This window comes from Kwoniella bestiolae, chromosome 5 (assembly GCF_000512585.2).
Source record: "Kwoniella bestiolae CBS 10118 chromosome 5, complete sequence".
NCBI classification, from domain to species: Eukaryota; Fungi; Basidiomycota; class Tremellomycetes; order Tremellales; family Cryptococcaceae; genus Kwoniella; species Kwoniella bestiolae.
This window is the reverse complement of record NC_089245.1, coordinates 990,280-1,008,848: the sequence shown is the minus strand read 5'-3', so window position 1 is coordinate 1,008,848 and position 18,569 is coordinate 990,280. Positions and strand designations below refer to the sequence as shown.

The window sequence follows — 18,569 nt, the reverse complement described above, 5'->3', positions numbered from 1 at the left end:
ACTGATCAAGTATTCGGCTCCGCTGCAGATCCCGCTTTGAAATCCGCTAGGTATTGAGCATCCTCGTCATAGTACCTTTTCAGTATGTGCTCCGCTATATCCCTACTTTTGTCCTCCATCTCATCGGGAACACCAAGCTCCTTCGGATCAAGAGGAACCCAGTCATCCATGTCTTTCACTTCTGCGATCCATCCGCCGGAGCCACCCAGCAACAGATTACGTACTCTATCTTCGGCTGTGGCTCGTTTCGGATCGAGATGACGACCGGATTGATTCCGCACTCGATCGGGTATAAATGGCAGTAGCGTCTCCGCAGCGTTGGCGACAATCAACAACCTGTTTGCGAACTTGAAATTGGATTTCATGTCAGTCCAAGATAATACAGCGACGGTAGGTTATTCGACTCACTCGCTTGATAGCTCCCCATTTGAGAGTCTCGCTCTCGCGGAAAGCTTGATCCCTTTCGGAATGCATTCGATTCCAGAACTTGGTAGCTTCCCACCCCAGAGAGTCAAATCCGTTGGAATCGTTTTCGGGTAACTTTTCCGATCTTCTGCGATCAATCTGCTCCGAGTATTGTTGCGCCTTCCAGTCTTGTTCTTGGAACGATCTCAAAGGTTCAATGGACGCGAGTAAGCCGGTTTGGAGTTCTTGAAGGATCACTTGAAAGGGTCGACAAAGCTCTACGAGGTGCAAGGTTTTTGTGTGGTCGCTCAGCTCATGTTTCAGGTATGGCATGTTATCTGAGAGCGTTACCCACCATGAAGGAGTGTCTTCCGCTTTAAATTTGCCTTATAGTAAAGGGGAGCATCGCGAGTGAAAGCCAGAGTCCAATCCTGTGTTGCTCTGTAATCGATATCCAAACTCCGCTTCAATGATACTAATCGTTTGGCAAGGTTTTCCCTCGACGCAATCGCCACTTGCAGAGCTAAAGATCGAGCGGTCACGGTATCCTCCTTGGGGTGGGATACTGTGAGATCTGCCCATCCTGGTGCATCACTGGTGAATTTACATATCAGTATGACGTATGATTGCAGGCATTCTCATGCGTGGTATGACTCGCCTGACATCTTCGGGCCTCTGATCGATCTGCGAATTACTCAACGAAGTTGAACCATCTTCAGGGCGGGCCGACGAGGTAGCACTGTAAGATTTATCAGATGAGGGTTTTATGAGGACACTCACGGACTCACCTTTCTTCAGTGGGTTTTGCTGGCTGAGATGACTGTCCGGTCTCATTCTCGCCGGATGGGATATTCGGTGTAGTCTCTTGCACATCCACTTCACCGTTTTGGACATGAAATGTTGATCGACCCTGAGGACTAGTCGTCTTGCCTGCAGCATCTGTGTCGCTCTTTCGGAGCCGAGTGGATAAACGTCGATACCATCGGTGTGAACGATCTTCATCCTCACCAGCAGGTTGATCTTTGGTTTTCTTCACATAGTTGATTCTCCGATCCAACGCATATCCAGTTTCGAAAGCTTTGTTAGTGCTGAGATTATACAGCAAACGGGATACCTGATCCACGTCAGAGATCTCATAGCCGCGATGCCTAGCTGTCCACCACCTTCTCCAGTAATCACCTTCGACTTCTATAGGGTAGAATCCGGAATATTCCCAATCTATGATAGCCTTGATATCTCCGGTCTTTGGGTCGACCATAACATTCTGCCAGCCAAGATCACCATGACATAATACATACCTAGATTGCGGATCTTGAGGGTACTGCAGATTACACAGGATGGCTTTTGTTGATATGAGTCGAGCGGGAAGGTGGACCTCCTTGGTGAAGCTATGCAAGGTTTCGCTGCGGATGTTGTGTATTTGAGACATGTATCTCTCGAGCTGCCGAGTAATGTGAGGATGTAGGTGACTGGGTGTATCAATAGCTGGGATGGCATCTTCGACGTATCCTTGAATAAGATACAGACAACTTCGATCTTCGAAGAACGCTGTGACTTTCGGTATGGGTATTTTGGTGTAGCGTTCGAGAAATCCTAGAGCTAAGGCTTCATTCTGCAAAGATGAGAAAGAACGTTCAGTCCGTTCTGCAGGTGTACCTGCTCGGTTGAGAGGAATGGACGCTTCTTCCGGAGTGGTCGACCGTTTGATGACGATTCGACCTCCGGTGGAGGGATTGCGGCTTTCGAGAAATCGGCGGCGGGGGGTTATTCGATTGATGGGTGGCTGTAAGGACGGTCCCATGATGGCAAGGAAAAGTACAAGGTAAAATCGTACTGGGGTATCGATGAACGAGTTGGTAATATATCCAACAGTGAGCGAGAACAACAAGCGCTTTATGTATGAATCGGACTAGTGGAGGTGCACGATCCTTGAAGTAAAGTGGGGAAGATTTGATGGGACCGAAGTGAAGGTGGGGTACAGTTGTGTGGCAGTGCGATAAGTAAATAATGGCACACAATCACAAGCTCCGCCCAACCATCATATCCAAGCTAACTGACCTGCGTGTATGCTTCTCGAGCAAAGACTCTATTGTTCGTCTGGTTGATGTACAGAAGATGTACCTACACGACATGAAGATGCCGTTTCCGCGCCCTTCTTGGCCTTGCTGACACATACGTGAGAGAGAATGATATGCTATATATACGTCCAAAGCTTTCAATTTTGAGAACATCCTGCACATCCGCATAATACCCTTTATCCCCTCGCTCATTATGCCTTTTGATAGGCTTAAAGACATCTTCACCCCCAACCGCTCCTCCAGAGCTTTCGAGCAGTTTCTGCGAGATCGAGCTCTCAGTCAACAAATCGACAATCCCCATGTCACGCCATTCGTCGAGGAACGCACAGAACCTTACAATACCCCCTATCGATTCATGATCAGCAGCAGCATCCCGGCACACCTTCATCCGCACTTGCAGCCAATGCACTCTCCCCAGAGCTTACGACGCAGATTCGGTTGAAATATGTCCTATTCACGGCTGGACCCGAACGATCCGACGCAACAATACCACCAATAGACACATGCTGGATGGGGATTCCGATTAGGTATATATGTGTGCGAAATGTCATAGGATTTATAACGATTTGGGGGATCATGAACACAGGTGGAAAGTATTTTGTAAACATTGCAGAACATACGAGGATCTCATTTGGAATAGCCGTCATCCTGACAACAATCCACCTCGAGAGAAAAAATACTGCTGTCAGCACTGTCGATACGAAGTCGAGCCGAGGACTGAATACGAGATGGGACTGGGTGAGCAGACGGTATTTGCCAACTGGTGCTCCTCCTGTGATTCCCAGAGACCAATCGTACCAGTAGAATTCCGCTTTGATCAGATATACGTGTGCAGATATTGTCATACGACCAATGACGCAAACAGAAAAGCGAAGCTGTGTAAACGATGTAAACACAACTATGGCAAGGAGAGGGCGACCATTTATGGTTGTTGGGTTCAAAGAAGTACTGACATCTAATGTGCCATCTTGGTAAGTCAATATGGCTAGCCAAAGAAGGAGAACGCTAATTGATGAGCTGTCTTGAATTTCCCGTAGAACAGTTCGATCTCAGTAGCGAGAATATACCCCTCTCATTCGCGTCAACGATTTCGATTCACCTCACTTCCTGTCAATACAAACCAGTGTCGGATAATGGAACAACCAAACGAACAGATATCATACGGAATCACTACATTCAAGCGGTTATCTCAGAAATCCGGCGTGCTTTAATGATGTGGAGATACTGTGTCTGTGAATGTCACGATTGTAGAGTCTATGTCCGGAATGCATTCAGAGAAAGATGTGGTTACACCTGTAAGGTAGTAAACCTGTAATGCACGGGTACACAGGTGGTTCCTATGTGATCCTGCGGGATCAATGAGTGATTGGACCCCTGCGTTTCATCTGCACCGGCCTTTCATGGATCTGTGCTGGGAGCCAAGTCGCTCGTACCATTCACACTCCAAGGTGACGCTTTTATCCAGTGCCGCAGTATACTTCAACTTCTTCTATATGTTAAATATCTGCTTCCACAAACATTTCCCCAAAAACACCTAGACAAGATGCCATCGACCGACGGACTCCGTAAGTCATCCCTCTTGCCATGTAGACCAGGTCAAGGGTCCCAAATTGTATTCTGATACAGGATGATAGAACCACCTCTGAAACCCGCCGAAAGAGAAATCGTTAAATCCTATGGCGGATGGACCAACTTCACCGCAAGCTACGGCCTGAAGCCTTGGGAGATGGACCAGAACGATGAAGCTCACACTATCGTCAAGACCTTGGCCAAAATGGATAGAGAGAACGAGAAAGGTTCAAAAGGGAAGAAATAGGCAAGGTGAGTTGTATTTCAGTGCGGGTACGGATGGGATGCTTATTTCCAGTGTGATGTGCCAGAAACGAGCCTTCCTATGACTTCCAACCAATCCTCCCTCAGACGACAAGCGGCTAGTAGTCCATAGTAGTGTGACTTATGAGATCGAATGCATTTTTTATGTTGCGTCAGAGGATCGTAGTCCATCTCTTTGAACTCGATTCCACCCATGCTTTCGTCTTCCCCACCCCTTCTCACCCCTATCCCTCCCCCTTAATCTGCACAATACAGCTTGAACAAGAATTGCAAATGTCTCGAACAGTTTTACGCAATCTGTATGCAGCTCAAGGAACAAATTTGGAATCATATTTTTCATTGGCATCACATTAAATAAGATATTTGATATATTTACTTATTTCAATCTTCCAATCGGGAAATCGAGCCATCCATACCAGGAACAAGGAGAAAGACAAAGTCAAAGAAACGAAAAAAGATGCTAATTGAAGATATCATGCTAAGCTATTGAAACAAGACCACACCTGGAAAACCAAAAAGATCAACAAAACCAGAAAGACCAAACACCCAAACGAAGTATTTGACTATCCAGCTTATTGTCTAGCAGCGGCAGCAGCGGCCATCTTGTTGAGGGCAGAACCAGCTTTGAACCATTCCCATTGACCTTCGTTGATAGATGAGGTGGTCAAGAAGGAGTCCTTGGAACCGTCCTTGTGGGTAATCTCAACCTTGATATCTTGTCCGGGCTTGAAGTTGTTCAATCCTACAATAGACAATTTATCGGTACCGGAGATCTTGTCGTAGTCGGCAGCGTTCTTGAACCATAATGGGAGCATACCTTGCTTCTTCAAGTTGGTCTCGTGGATACGGGCGAATGATCTGCAGATAACAGCTCGTCCACCGAGGAATCGAGGTTCCAAAGCGGCGTGTTCTCTAGAAGAACCCTCACCGTAGTTCTCATCTCCTACAACAACCCATGGGATATCTCGGTCTCTGTAGTAAGCACCAACGGTAGGCACAGCTCCGAATTCACCGGTCTCTTGGTTCAAAACTTCGTTGGCCTTTCCGTTGTCGGCGTTGATGGCACCAATCAAACAGTTCTGGGAGATATTTTCGAGATGTCCTCGGTATTTCAACCAAGGTCCACCGGCGGAGATGTGGTCGGTGGTACACTTGCCCTTGGCTTTGATGAGTACTGGAGCATCAACGATGTCCTTTCCATCCCATGCCTTGAAAGGTTTAAGGAGTTGAAGTCGGTCGGAGGTGGGGGAAACAGCGACGTTGACGGAGGCACCATCTTCAGGAGGAGCTTGGAAAGTGTTTTCTCCGGGGTCGTAACCTTTAGCAGGGAGTTCGTGACCAGCTGGGTCAGAGAATTTGAATTCTTTACCATCGGCACCCTTGAGAGAGTCGGTCAAGGGGTTGAAGGAGAGGGAACCAGCGAAGGTCATGGCAGTAACGAGATCGGGGGAAGCGACGAAGGCGTGGGTGGCAGGGTTGGCATCGTTTCGTCCAGTGAAGTTTCGGTTGTAAGAAGAGATGATAGAGTTGACTTCACCCTTCTTGACATCTTGTCGATCCCATTGACCGATACAAGGACCACAAGCGTTGGCAAGGACAACACCACCGACGTTCTCGAAAGTGTCGACGAACCCATCTCGAGCAATGGTAGCTCGGACTTGTTCGGAACCGGGGGTGATGGTGAAAATGGATTTAGTCTTGAGACCGTGGTCGGCAGCCTCTTTAGCAATGTGGGCAGATCGAGACATGTCTTCGTAAGAAGAGTTGGTACATGAACCAATAAGACCGACCTTGAGCTCCTCTGGCCAGTTGTTCTTCTTAACTTCCTCGGCGAATTTGGAGATGGGGGTGGCAAGATCGGGAGTGAAGGGACCGTTGATGTGAGGTTCAAGTTCAGAAAGGTTGATTTCAATCCTTCGGTCGTATTCAGAACCTTCATCGGGTTGCAAGTTGTGGTTGAACTCTTGAGCGTAGGCGGCTTGTTGAGATCGGCCGGTAGCTTGGAGGTAAGAAGCCATTCGCTTGTTGTAAGGGAAGAGAGAGGTGGTAGCACCGATTTCGGCACCCATGTTACAGATGGTGGCCATACCAGTACAAGAGAGAGATTCAACACCGGGACCGTGGTATTCGATGATAGCACCGGTACCACCCTTGACGGTGAGGATACCGGCTACCTTGAGGATAATATCTTTAGGAGTGGTCCATCCGCTCATCTTACCGTCGAGGTAGACACCGATAACCTTAGGAGCCTTAAGTTCCCAAGGAATACCAGCCATGACATCGACAGCATCGGCACCACCAACACCACAGGCGACCATACCGAGACCACCAGCGTTAGGAGTGTGAGAATCGGTACCGATCATCATAAGACCTGGGAGAGCGTAGTTTTCGAGGATGATTTGGTGGATGATACCGGAACCGGGCTTCCAGAAACCGATACCGTATTTGGCACAAGCGGTAGCCAAGAAGTCGTAGACTTCCTTGTTGATGTCAATGGCTCTAGCCAAATCTTTGGGACCACCAACTTGAGCTTGAATCAAGTGATCACAGTGTACAGAGGTTGGTACAGCTGTTTGAGGGAGACCGGCAGACATGAATTGGAGGATAGCCATCTGCGGGAAGATAAGCGTAAAAGAGCACAGACTGGTCAGTTTATATTCTCCATCAGAATGACGGGGTTTGATGGGGAAAATCCCGATACGGAGGACTAAAGAGCTTGAACTCACTTGAGCGGTAGCATCTTGACAAGCAACTCGCTACGAGGATGAAAAGAGACAATCAGCGACTATTTCAGTAGGTCATATAGGCAAATGTAACTCACGTCAGGTCGGAGCTTGAGGTAAGATACACCTCGTTCGATATCTTGTTCGTGGGGGTTGTCCAAATGACCGTAAACGATCTTTTCGGCGAGAGTGAGAGGTCGGTTGAGTCTGTTGCAATGAATTTAGTCAGTGATTGATCTGTGAGAATAATTGTGGAGAGGGGGGCCGGCAAGGTGGAGCCGGTGTATTGACGAATGAGAATTGATGTTTCTGTCATCCTCCCATATCTCGCCACCGTCTCTTCCCACCCCTCCTCCTTATACGACTAGCATCTTAGTCAAGAGACGAGGAGGGAAGGAGGGGGGTGGGGGGAGAAGAGGAAGAAAGAAAGGGGGACTCACCGCTGTCGAACGACTTGTAAATTGCTTTCAATTCTAGCGTAGTTTACAAATTTACCCTTCTCCAAGTTGGACATTGGGACTTGTTTGTCACCGATAGAGGATTGGAGGGTGGCCATCGACCTAGTCAACATGTTTGATCTAGATGATGACGAGAGTGACTGAGCACCCTTTACCAAGAATCTTGAGGAGGACATTTTGGATGGTTTGATTTGCTATATGAGAGAGGTTATAGTGGTATAAATGGGGAAAGAGTATATGAACAATAATCGACCACCTCTTCTACTTAGGTCTGATAAATTGTTATTGATGAGGAATAACTCTTTTGGATGTTGGTTGATGAGAAAAGAAAGAAAGAGAGGAAAGATGAAAATTGGAATGGACACGTTAACAAAGAGAGTTTATACGGTGTGCAGTACTCCAAGGGGAGGGAGGAGCATCAAACTGCATACAACTGGCTATTCAGTACCAACAAGTATCATAATCCTTGAATTCTAATAGGCTAACAGGTTCAAACGTCATATAACCGCAATAATCCGACCAAAGCCGGAATCAAAACATTAACACGTCATGGTATGTTATCATACGGGCATCGGTTTTAGTTGGTCGTATATAGCCGAACTCTTGGCCATGCGAGTGGACACCACTTAAGGGGATGTCATATGCCCTTCTGATCATGCGATGAGGACGACGACGAAGACCGAATTTCGGACGAGGGGGATGATAGCATCTATATCAGACAATGTATGATCATCCATCTACCAGCTACTAGATACTGGAAACGACAATTGTATATGCAAGTGAGGCTGTCAATGCAAGACTTCATCTTCCTATTATCAAAGGCACTGCGTCTCGGAACCAAACAAAATCAGACGCGTAGGGGGTGTCCAAAGTACCCAGATCCTTTGTCAACGGGCGATGCAACAATGAAGATGTCTGTGCGAGACACAACAATACGTACTGTACAAGCCTGTGATCACATTCATAGCAATTGGACAGCTGAGATCAGTGCTTGAGGGGACTCATCTTGTTCCGTCAACGGATACATAAGGAGGGATGAAACCTATCACCTCACATCCCCTCTTCCGACCACTCCTAGCGATCTTGTTACTAGTCTTATCAATCCAGACATTAAGAATGCAGTGGTTCAGTAAATCAAGGGGGAAACAGGGTGGAGTGGGACAGAAACCTTTCCCAGGTGGTGAAGGTGAAAGTAGACCGAGATTGGCTGTTGCGCATTTTATGGTACGTCTCATACAGATCGTCTTGATGATTTACTGATTGATTGATTGATGTGTGATGGGTAGTTGGGCAACACATATCCTTTCACTGAGGAAGATTGGCTGAAAACTTTCGACTTGGCACAAGATACCTCGCTGTAAGTGACATGAAATATCTCCATCCTGAACCAGCTAATACTACACATCATACCGTAGAGACGCCCTAGCATTAAATCTAGGACCAGAAGAATGGCAGCTCACCCAAGCATCAACGGCGTCCCGACTCCTCTCTTCCTCCCATCTCAAGCTCAAGCTATTCCTCTCGCTAGATCTGATGGTACTGCCCAAAGATCCAGATCTAATAAGCACAAAAGTCATACAGATCATCCAATCCGGGAAGGCGGCGCAGCTGAAATGGGATAACAAGATTGTGCTAAGTACGTTTGGAGGGCAGGATCTAGGTGATAAGGGCTGGAGGGAAGTGATACGTGGGGTGGAGAGTACACTGGGCGAGAAGGTAAGCTGAGTCTTGTTTACCGTTCAAAGACGGTCATCTGATTAGCCTGTGCTTGTGTCATGTCATAGGTGTTCTTCATCCCTTCGTTCTTCTTACCTCCCGAGGTGATATTAGCAAAAGATTATGTCGATGGGGCTTTCGACTGGAACGGCGCTTGGTGAGTGATTCTTTCTTGCGAGCCTTTGTCGCTCTGGCACACCCATCATTAGGTTCAACAAGGGTCGCTGAGTATTTTTTTCGTTGAACAACAGGCCGATGAACAACCACACGATCAATCTGGACTCTGATAAACCCTTCTTAAGCCATGTAAGCTACTATTCTCACCATACGAGGAATTCGCTTCTTCCGACGACATCGAGCGCCAGACTGACCATTGGTGTTTCACTGGCTCTAGAATAAACCGTACATGGCTTCTGTGTCGCCCTTGTTCTTCACTCATTACGGCACAGAAGGAGATTGGGCATTCAACAAGTGAGTCCTCCAACCTCTCTCATGCTTTCATACGAATCTGCTGATACCGATAATCTCCATTGTCGCAGGAACTGGATTTGTGAGCTAGTCTATTGCCGACCACAGGAATTAAAGAGCTAACAAAATCATAATGGAATGAAATAGATCGATCTGATGACTTGCTATTACCGACCAGATTTCAACAGCTCCTCTCCCTCCCTCCCGATCAATCACCCCAATGCATCGAGATTATCTCATGGAACGATTTCGGCGAGTCGCACTACATCGGGCCTGTACTAGGTGCTCAGCCAGGTTCGGAACGTTGGACAGAAGGGATGGACCACGAGGGATTTAGGGTTATGATCAAGTATTATGTCGAAAAGTGGAAGAACCAAGTGCGTCATGGGAAAGATGAAGCTTCATCCTCTGATGGGAGTGGAAAGGAAGAGAAGGGGAAGATGGTAGTTTGGTATAGAACTCAGAGTAGGGATATGAGCGCGGCGGAAGATAGGGTTGGGAAGCCTGATCATTCTGAATGGGTGGGTCTTTTCTCATTCATTCAGCTATATTGTATATCTGAGCGAGACTAGATAATCGAAGTGCATCAATGACAATTACTGTGATGTTGCCATTTGCAGGCCCAAGATCTCCTAAACTTCTTCATCCTCCTCCCATCCCCGCAATACTCCCTCAAAGACACGTTCACCCTCCATGTCCAAAATGGCGGCCATTCTCATCGACCCATCTCATTAGATGTCGGTTCAGTCAATCTCGTTCCGGTACCATTCTTCACTGGTCAGGTCACGTTCCAAGTCATGCGAGGAGCAAGGGAGGTCGTGATGGACGGTAAAGGCAGGGATATAGTAGAGGGAGGGGGGTGGAACTATAATATGTGGAGTGGGGTTTTTGATGCTATCTCTTAAGCGTCATTCTTGGGATTTTAGCAAACACCCTTTGACTCATGGGGTTCGGATATGAAATAGATTGAGATGGATCTATCCCTCTTTGGATATGCTGGAACGTAATGCGATGCCTGATTTGCTTAGATTGTTCTTGTATAAATTCACATAAGATATTGGTATACCATACCTAGCATGAATGAGTATAATCCGATTGTCCCATGGTACAAATGGTATAACAGTCCGGAATACAAGTGTAAGGAAAAAACAAACAAACGGATAAAAACAAAATACAAGATACAACCCAAGAGAAGCAGAACAGCACGAAATCGAAGATGGATATCTAAACTAGATCACAGATAAAGGTCAAGGGAAGAGAGAATACTTGAAAGCTTATAATAACTGAGGAAGGAAAACAGTAAAATGATCGAGGATGTGTGGAATCTATCTAAAAGGATTCTCCAAACTATCATAGTTATTTCCCCTACCTCCATCTTCTCTCATCCCACTCGAGTTCGGTGTCGTCCCGCCTATATCCCCTAGTAAATCAATATCATCCGCCCGATACTTACTTCCCCACGGATTAGGCATGGCCTTCTTCTTCTCCGTCGTCCTGCCCAGACTCCCATTCCCACCCATCTCGTTGCCGTACGCATTGCCATTATCGAAAGCCTGTTGCACCCCGAACTGAGAGGCGTATCCCGCGTATGGCGAGGAGGTGGACGAGTATGAGTAGGTGGACGAGGAAGATGGTTGAGGGGAATGATACTCGGGTTCGAAGGGGTTACGGTTAATATTTCCTGGTGCTGATTTAACGTGGTTTGAGGGTGGGAGGGGAGGAAGGGTTTTAGATGAGTAGGAGGGGTGTTTCTTGTGTTTCGAATTTGAGGTTGATGAGGGGGACTCATAATATGTGTTGGAATATTGTTGGGAGGTGGTGTAGTGGGAGTTGTAATTTGATCTTGATGGTCGGGAATACGACCTTTCATCCTGTTTCATCACACATGCCATTAGTCCTGTTTTGATGAAAACAAGGAGGAAGACCATTAACCCACCTCATCATCATCGTTCAGTCTCCCATATGCACCTGCACTAGATGTCAACCCAGCCATCTCCACCTCGTTGTTCTCGTTACGTTGAGTATCTGGTAGTTCCACTAAAACCGTTTTACCTTGACCTTCCCATTCTACCGTCAAGACGTTCTGTAGACGGTTGGTGGCCTAGATAGCGAGTATACCTGTCAGTAAGCCTCAGGGTGCATATGATGAATTGAATGGTGCGCCGTGGATTGCAGTGGGCGTTACAACAGAGTCTTGGACTCGACAACTCACATCGGAGGGTAGGAAGGAGGTAAGCTTCTTCTTGAATCCCATCATCGCTGCTGGTCTGTTGGTTTTACGCGTTGTCCGGTTTCGTTTCCTTGTTTTCCTCGATAATTGGTCTGTTATTGTATACTCTTCAATGGGTATTCGTACGTTCCGCTGTGTGATGTTTTAATGTCGATATTGACGAGTGCTTAGGGCAAACGGTATGGTGAATATTGACAAAGGATATCTTAGTCTATAGTTTGAAAAGGAATTCAATGTTATGATCGAGTGTCGTTATTACCCATCACCGATGGCATCCAAAGCCAAGCAATCTCTTCCTCATTCACCCTTCCTCATTCACATCAACATCAAATGAGGGAGACGAAAAGTGGCGTACTCCGCTGAGACATTTCATCCCATTTAGACGCGAGACACGGGAAGAAAAAGAGCAAAACAGCCGAGGTATTGCATGGGATACCTCTTAAATGAGTGGATTAATTAACTACTCGGTCAAGTGGAGGTGGATCACTGGATGACGTTGGGTTATATAAAGGTTGCTCATGCTGGCTAAAGATAGAGAGAGGGTGCGCGATTCAGGCAAGAGTCTTTATCAATCATGTCTTTCCTCATTAGAAATACAGGCAAGGTATATAGAATATCAACAAGACAATTCAGCACTACTCCAGTGTGAGTCCGTCTGACCTTATCTCCCATGCTGGGATAGGAGGACTTCAGATAGCTAACCTGTCTTTATCGTTGTAGTACCAAAATGAGAGTCATTCCAATTCAAGCTCGATCCGATAATTGGATGTACCTCCTCATCGACTCGTCCAAGCAAGCTGCCGTGGTCGATCCCTACGATGCTACAAAGATATCCAATGCTGCCAAGGAGCATGGCGTAGAGGTTACCAGTCTGATCACTACTCATCATCATGATGATCACTCCGGGGGTAATACAAAATTCGTAAGTTGGTTTTTGAAGAGGAGAGCGGTGTAAGGCTGAGGTGTATGCCAGAAGCGGTGAGAAGATTGGTGAGGGAGGAGTCCGTGATCTCAGTTGAACATCACGCTGATAAAATTTTGACAGCTCTCCCTTCATCCCGGTCTTAAAGCATATGGAGGATCGAAGCAAAGTCCAGGCACGAATGTCATAGTGAAAGAGGGCGATACCTTCAAAATCGGTCAGGATATCGATGTAAAGTGAGCTCAACACCGAGTGTTAATCTTGAATCCAGAGCTGATAATCACCATAGATGTTATCACACCCCATGCCATACTCAGGATTCGATCTGTTTCTACGTAGAAGATAAGAAGACTGGCGAGAAAGGTGTCTTCACAGGGTGAGATCAGCTTCCACCATGACTTTTCTCATCCAAAGCTGATATGTTGATTAAAATTGTCCAGAGACACGCTGTTCTTGGCTGGATGTGGACGATTCTTTGAAGGTACTGATCTACTGATGGATTATGAACAAGTGTCCTGTTCTAGCTGACCTGCAATCACAGGTACACCTGAAGAAATGCACGCTGCTCTTACGAAACTATCAACGTTACCTGAAGATACTTTGGTATTCGACGGTCATGAGTATACTAAGGGAAGTGCCAAATTCGGATTGACCGTCGAACCTGAAAATGAAGCTTTGAAAGGGTAAGCTGACATCTGATTTATAATGGTGGATATCAGCTGACACGTCAGATATGATCCGTGGTAGACTGTTGAAGAAAGCTGAGAACGATAATTGTACGACTGGTAAATCGACGATAGGGGATGAGAAGGGGTGGAACGTGTTTATGAGACTTGATAGACCCGAAGTCAAGTGAGTCTCTCATATGTTCACTAGAATAGAAATCACTGTGACTTGAAAGACATAAACTGATTGTTGGCTTGGTTGTCGTTACAGAAAGGCCACGGGTGAATCTGATCCTGTCAAGATAATGGGTAAACTGAGGGAGATGAAGAATGCCATGTGAATTGAGGAGATGAGCGAGAACCCTAGCGGCGCGAAGTTGTAGCTATAAATGTCATCTTATGCAGCGTATACGTCTGAAGCCTTAGCGGGCTGAGGTAAACCATGTTGGATCGTGCTTGTGTTGCAATCAAACAAGATGAACTTTGTTGAGCGATGTGACCAAAGAATAGGACATGATGTTTCCGTCGGAATCATAGGGCAGTGGGCAGTGGGACGATGATCTCACTCTTGACTTTTGCACGGTCATATCTTAACCGAATAGTGAGACTGAACGGTGGCTCGCTCGTACCATCTTGATGATTCTCTTATCTTACCAACTCAACTCTGGGCGGCACTCTCAAACCCACAGCTATCCATACAGAGATAGCATAGTCCCCTCTTCGACCCCCCCCACGCACCTCTTTCACTCTCTGTCAGATCATATCTATCTAAATTACCACAATCACCTGCACCTCTTTTTCGAGATCTAACACGTTCTTTTAAACAAACACCAAGAAATGGACTTTGAATTCCCCTCGACCGACCTGAAAGGCTGGAGATTGAAAGTAGGCGAAGATTCACATGGACAGCAGAAATGGGTCTACCTGAGGGACGAGAAACAGAGGGAGGAATGGCCTCAGGATGTTACGGAGAAGTACTGGTTGGGATTGGAAACTGTCAGTTGAGATCGATCTTGGTATCTTCACTCAGTCTTTGACTTAGTGAAATGTAGATCATCCCTTGAGATGCAGTAAAGCCGGCATGGATTGATTGCTTATGTGTGCAATGTGATGTGATTTGTAGGGATCACCAGAGCTGCCTGAAGCGACCACACCTCTCGAAGCTGCGCGTAACGGGTACAAGTTCTATAAGCAGTTGCAGAGCCATGATGGGCATTTCTCAACTGAGTACGGGGGTGAGTGCGACTATACTGGTCTATCGACCGATCATCAGAGGGACATTCACCAAGGTGATGAATGCTGATGTTCTTCATATATTCCATATAGGCCCACTCTTCCTCATCCCCGGACTGGTGATAGCTATGAACGTCTGCGGTCAGAAACTATTGCCTGAACAGGAGACGGAACTGAAGAGGTATATCTTGAATAAGAGGAGGAAGGAGGGGGGTTGGGGATTGTAAGTGTTCCTCCTCTGTCTCCCAGCGAAGCATGCTGCCCGTGATCATGGCCCAAGCTGATATGAGCGACCAGACATACAGCAGCGCCTCCGACGGTTTTTGGAACAGTTATGAATTACGTTGCACTACGTATACTGGGTATGGGTCCTGATGAGGGGCCGATGACTGAGATTAGAGCTTTGATACATGAGATGGGTACGTTTAGCTCCCCTTACTGCCCATTTACTAAGCTGAGCTGATCAGAATTGGGAATCTCCAGGCGGAGCAACAGGTATACCTACTTGGGGGAAAGTCTGGTTGAGCGTCTTAGGGGTTTATGAATGGGAAGGTGTGGGAAGTATAACACCTGAATTATGGTGAGTTATATCCGGTCTGTCTCTGTTGATCTCCACTATTTCCTCATGGAACGTGGTTAAAAAGACATGTGCGATTAGGTTGTTACCCGATTGGGTGCCATTTGCCCCTTGGAGATGGGTAAGTTGGTTGCATCTTGGAAAGGCAATTCATGCTCAAGCTGATAACAACCACTTGCACAGTGGATCCATGTCAGACAAACCTGTTAGTGATCTGATTCAAAAACCGACATGAACGATATTGACATGCTCGCTCTACACACTCTCAGTCACTCCCATGAGTTATCTTTACGGAACTCGATTTGTTGGTCCGTTCACACCGCTTGTCTTCACCTTACGTCAAGTAAGCTAGCCTGATACCTTTTGAGCAAGACCTCTCAAGCTAACTGGAATGCTGTAGGAAATTTACACTCAACCGTACGAATCCATCAAATGGTCAGCACAACGAACAAACATTAGTCCTTATGACGTCTACTCTCCTCATCACCCTGTGCTCGATCTCGCTCATGGTCTTCTATCTTACTATGAAGCCATGCCCGAACTCCCAGGATTTTCATCTTGTCTACCACTCCGAAGACACGCTGTCAAGCGTGTATATGAGCTGGTCAGGTACGAAGATGAGAATACAGGCTATCAAACTATCGGACCAGTCTCCAAAGCATTCAACATGGTTTGCCGATACGCGAAAGAAGGTCCTGATTCTCACGCATTCAAAGCTCACTTGTCTCGCGTGGACGATTTTCTTTGGTTGAGTAAAGGCGGATTGATGATGATGGGTACGAACGGTAGTCAACTTTGGGATCTGTCATTTATGGCTCAAGCTTTGGTGGAGACTTCCCTGGCGGACGAGCCAGAGTTCAAGAAGTCGACATTGAAGATGTTAGATTGGTTGGATAAGGCTCAGATCAGACAGGATCCGAAATGGTACCATGAGAATTTTAGGCACAGGACCAAAGGAGCTTGGGCTTTCAGTACGCCTGAACAGAGCTATGTTGTGAATACTCTCCTTCCCCGGTATTCTTCTGTCCTTGTTGGGATTTTGTCCTTTTTTAGTTCATTCAAAATTGGATTGCAAGGAGTAATGCTAATCTCGCTACCTCAGGTGAGCGACTGTGTCTCCGAAGGTCTAAAAGCGGTTATTGCCATACAATCACTCTCCTACGCTCCAAAAACTCTTGATCTGGGAAGAATGAGGGATGCGATAGATACGATCCTGTCTATGCAGAATCCTTCTGGTGGATTCGCCAGCTACGAGCTTCAGAGGGGAAGTACCAAGATGGAGTATCTGAATGCTGCTGAGGTGTTTGGTGGGTCCACTCAAATATCTAGAGTAGAAAGGAGGAAAGGGAGGCTGACACGCGGTTCTTACTTTAGGTAATATTATGGTGGATTATGAGTACCCTGAGTGAGTCTTTGTACTTCAAGTGGATCCTTTCAAAAGAGCTAATCCCTTGTAACAGGTGTACCACCTCGGCTCTTTCTGCGTTGAAACATTTCGGTAAACTTGATCCCACCTATCGGACACAGGATATACAGTGAGTATTGATGATTTACGTTCAGTTTCGAATGTACACTCATGATGCTCAACCAAATAGGATCACTGTGGACAAAGCTATCAAGTACATACATGATGTGCAGAGACCTGATGGATCATGGTACGGCTCATGGTAAGCTACGGACCCTCCATGTGTAACTCGTAGGGAACTTGTAGAGCTGATGATGGCGGATATCAACTTAGGGGTATCTGTTTCACGTACGCTACGATGTTCGCCCTTGAATCGCTTGGTATTGCTGGAGAAACTTGCGCTAATTCCGAGAGAGTCAGGAGAGCATGTAGTTTCCTGGTTGATAGGCAGATGGAGGATGGTGGATGGGGTGAGACGTACATGGTCAGTATCGCTTTCACTCATGTCAGCGGTAGACATTCCGCTGACCAGCCTGCCTGATCTTAGTCCTGTGTCTCCATGGAATACGCCCAACATGAACAATCACAAGTGGTCCAGACTGCTTGGGCTGTCCTTGCGTTGATATATGGTCGATATGATGACAAGTCTGTAATTGAACGAGCATGTAGGTTGATCATGAAGAGGCAGAAAGCGGATGGGAGATGGGAACAGGAAGATACGGAGGGGATATTTAATAAAAACTGCGCTATTGATTATCCTGGTGAGTGCAATGAATACCCTTCTGCCTGACAATTCGGTCGTCTCTCTTCCTTCTCGACATGTATGACCTGACTGCTGACGACACCTTCACCGCGTACAGCTTTCAAGTTCATCTTCTGTATTTGGGCGTTGGGACGAGCGGACAAGTACCTTCGAAACGACGCCAACTGATCACAAGACGATTATCACTGAACCTGGATCCAGAACATTGGGATCATTCGTCAGTCGTATTGGACACTCTACTGTGGGATGCATATATGTGATAGATGGGATGGATTAGCACTTCAGTCATACGAATACATACCTCTTAAATGGATCAGCTGGTTTATACATAGCATACCTCGAACTTTAGATCCAGTAATGATGGGTTAGGCACATCCAACGTGGTCAGCACGCGTCAATACAAATTCCTGGCTAAGCCGAACTGTTCCGACTATGGGGAATTAGGAATGTTTTGTAATGACCCATTAGACTCGTGTTTGACTCGTGGATTTGTTCCCTTAACGTAAGGGTAAATTCCTAATGTACCTAGTTTGACCTAGTAAACAAAATAATAATACCGGATATTTTTTCAATCCCTCGAAAAAAAGCGAAAAAAGTCGAGCTGGACATACGAAGACAACCCAAATACAAAATACATACAACACATACATACAACCATCTCGACTCTGTACTTTTGGTAGTCTTCTTTGACTTTTCTCATCTTTCATTTGACCTATCATAAATCATAAAAGCCGTACTTCTTCAAGAAAGACTCTTCTCATCTCTCTGCTCATCCTTCTTCGCCAACCACTACCAATCCAACGAAAAACGAGAAAAAGAGCTCTTAAACGGCATTCACCCATCCCTTCTCAACATTCCAACCTTAAAACTCAGCAACTTCGACTTCCGCTAACAACGAGGCTCACATCAACATCACACTTTTCTTGGTGTCGTTCCTAGCTTAAGCGCATCAACCAGCATCAACAACAACAACAACAACAACAACAACAGCAGCATCAGTCATTGCTTCTTGTGTGTTTTCATTTCATTGGAAAAGCTGGTTCTCGATTGATCCACAGTCAAGTGATTTGGCTCAAAAGGAAAGGAAGTCCAG

General features: G+C 46.4%; 8 protein-coding genes across 8 annotated transcripts; 4 read left to right on the top strand and 4 right to left on the bottom strand.

Annotated features, from left to right (window-relative positions):
- Positions 1 to 5: 5 nt before the first annotated feature.
- Positions 6 to 474, bottom strand: I302_106768 (uncharacterized protein; the record flags this gene model as incomplete). Its single annotated transcript, XM_019192579.2, has 2 exons — positions 6 to 347; positions 409 to 474. The coding sequence occupies 2 exons, from the start codon at positions 472 to 474 to the stop codon at positions 6 to 8; spliced, it is 408 nt and encodes a 135-aa protein (XP_019045576.2).
- A 278-nt stretch (positions 475 to 752) lies between these two features.
- I302_106767 (uncharacterized protein) lies at positions 753 to 2,206 on the bottom strand (the record flags this gene model as incomplete). The annotated part of the gene is made up of 2 exons (XM_019192580.1): positions 753 to 999; positions 1,194 to 2,206. The coding sequence occupies 2 exons, from the start codon at positions 2,204 to 2,206 to the stop codon at positions 753 to 755; spliced, it is 1,260 nt and encodes a 419-aa protein (XP_019045577.1).
- A 1,820-nt stretch (positions 2,207 to 4,026) lies between these two features.
- I302_106766 (uncharacterized protein) lies at positions 4,027 to 4,299 on the top strand (the record flags this gene model as incomplete). The annotated part of the gene is made up of 2 exons (XM_019192581.1): positions 4,027 to 4,048; positions 4,118 to 4,299. 2 exons carry the CDS (start codon positions 4,027 to 4,029, stop codon positions 4,297 to 4,299), a joined length of 204 nt encoding a protein of 67 aa, XP_019045578.1.
- A 589-nt stretch (positions 4,300 to 4,888) lies between these two features.
- On the bottom strand, positions 4,889 to 7,673 carry I302_106765 (aconitate hydratase, mitochondrial; the record flags this gene model as incomplete). The annotated part of the gene is made up of 4 exons (XM_019192582.1): positions 4,889 to 6,928; positions 7,043 to 7,072; positions 7,138 to 7,246; positions 7,480 to 7,673. 4 exons carry the CDS (start codon positions 7,671 to 7,673, stop codon positions 4,889 to 4,891), a joined length of 2,373 nt encoding a protein of 790 aa, XP_019045579.1.
- A 940-nt stretch (positions 7,674 to 8,613) lies between these two features.
- I302_106764 (uncharacterized protein) lies at positions 8,614 to 10,586 on the top strand (the record flags this gene model as incomplete). Its single annotated transcript, XM_019192583.1, has 9 exons — positions 8,614 to 8,721; positions 8,784 to 8,854; positions 8,913 to 9,213; positions 9,282 to 9,370; positions 9,465 to 9,519; positions 9,608 to 9,684; positions 9,753 to 9,763; positions 9,829 to 10,202; positions 10,302 to 10,586. The coding sequence occupies 9 exons, from the start codon at positions 8,614 to 8,616 to the stop codon at positions 10,584 to 10,586; spliced, it is 1,371 nt and encodes a 456-aa protein (XP_019045580.1).
- Positions 10,587 to 11,006: 420 nt separating this feature from the next.
- I302_106763 (uncharacterized protein) lies at positions 11,007 to 11,938 on the bottom strand (the record flags this gene model as incomplete). The annotated part of the gene is made up of 3 exons (XM_019192584.1): positions 11,007 to 11,552; positions 11,618 to 11,782; positions 11,894 to 11,938. The coding sequence occupies 3 exons, from the start codon at positions 11,936 to 11,938 to the stop codon at positions 11,007 to 11,009; spliced, it is 756 nt and encodes a 251-aa protein (XP_019045581.1).
- Positions 11,939 to 12,485: 547 nt separating this feature from the next.
- I302_106762 (hydroxyacylglutathione hydrolase) lies at positions 12,486 to 13,839 on the top strand (the record flags this gene model as incomplete). The annotated part of the gene is made up of 8 exons (XM_019192585.1): positions 12,486 to 12,556; positions 12,632 to 12,833; positions 12,957 to 13,069; positions 13,123 to 13,209; positions 13,274 to 13,314; positions 13,375 to 13,516; positions 13,581 to 13,685; positions 13,770 to 13,839. 8 exons carry the CDS (start codon positions 12,486 to 12,488, stop codon positions 13,837 to 13,839), a joined length of 831 nt encoding a protein of 276 aa, XP_019045582.1.
- A 496-nt stretch (positions 13,840 to 14,335) lies between these two features.
- Positions 14,336 to 17,644, top strand: I302_106761 (uncharacterized protein; the record flags this gene model as incomplete). The annotated part of the gene is made up of 16 exons (XM_019192586.1): positions 14,336 to 14,494; positions 14,622 to 14,733; positions 14,825 to 14,954; positions 15,029 to 15,150; positions 15,215 to 15,311; positions 15,390 to 15,429; positions 15,492 to 15,513; positions 15,578 to 15,651; positions 15,709 to 16,302; positions 16,411 to 16,615; positions 16,683 to 16,713; positions 16,769 to 16,843; positions 16,904 to 16,975; positions 17,047 to 17,197; positions 17,261 to 17,474; positions 17,574 to 17,644. 16 exons carry the CDS (start codon positions 14,336 to 14,338, stop codon positions 17,642 to 17,644), a joined length of 2,169 nt encoding a protein of 722 aa, XP_019045583.1.
- Between the last annotated feature and the right edge of the window lie 925 nt (positions 17,645 to 18,569).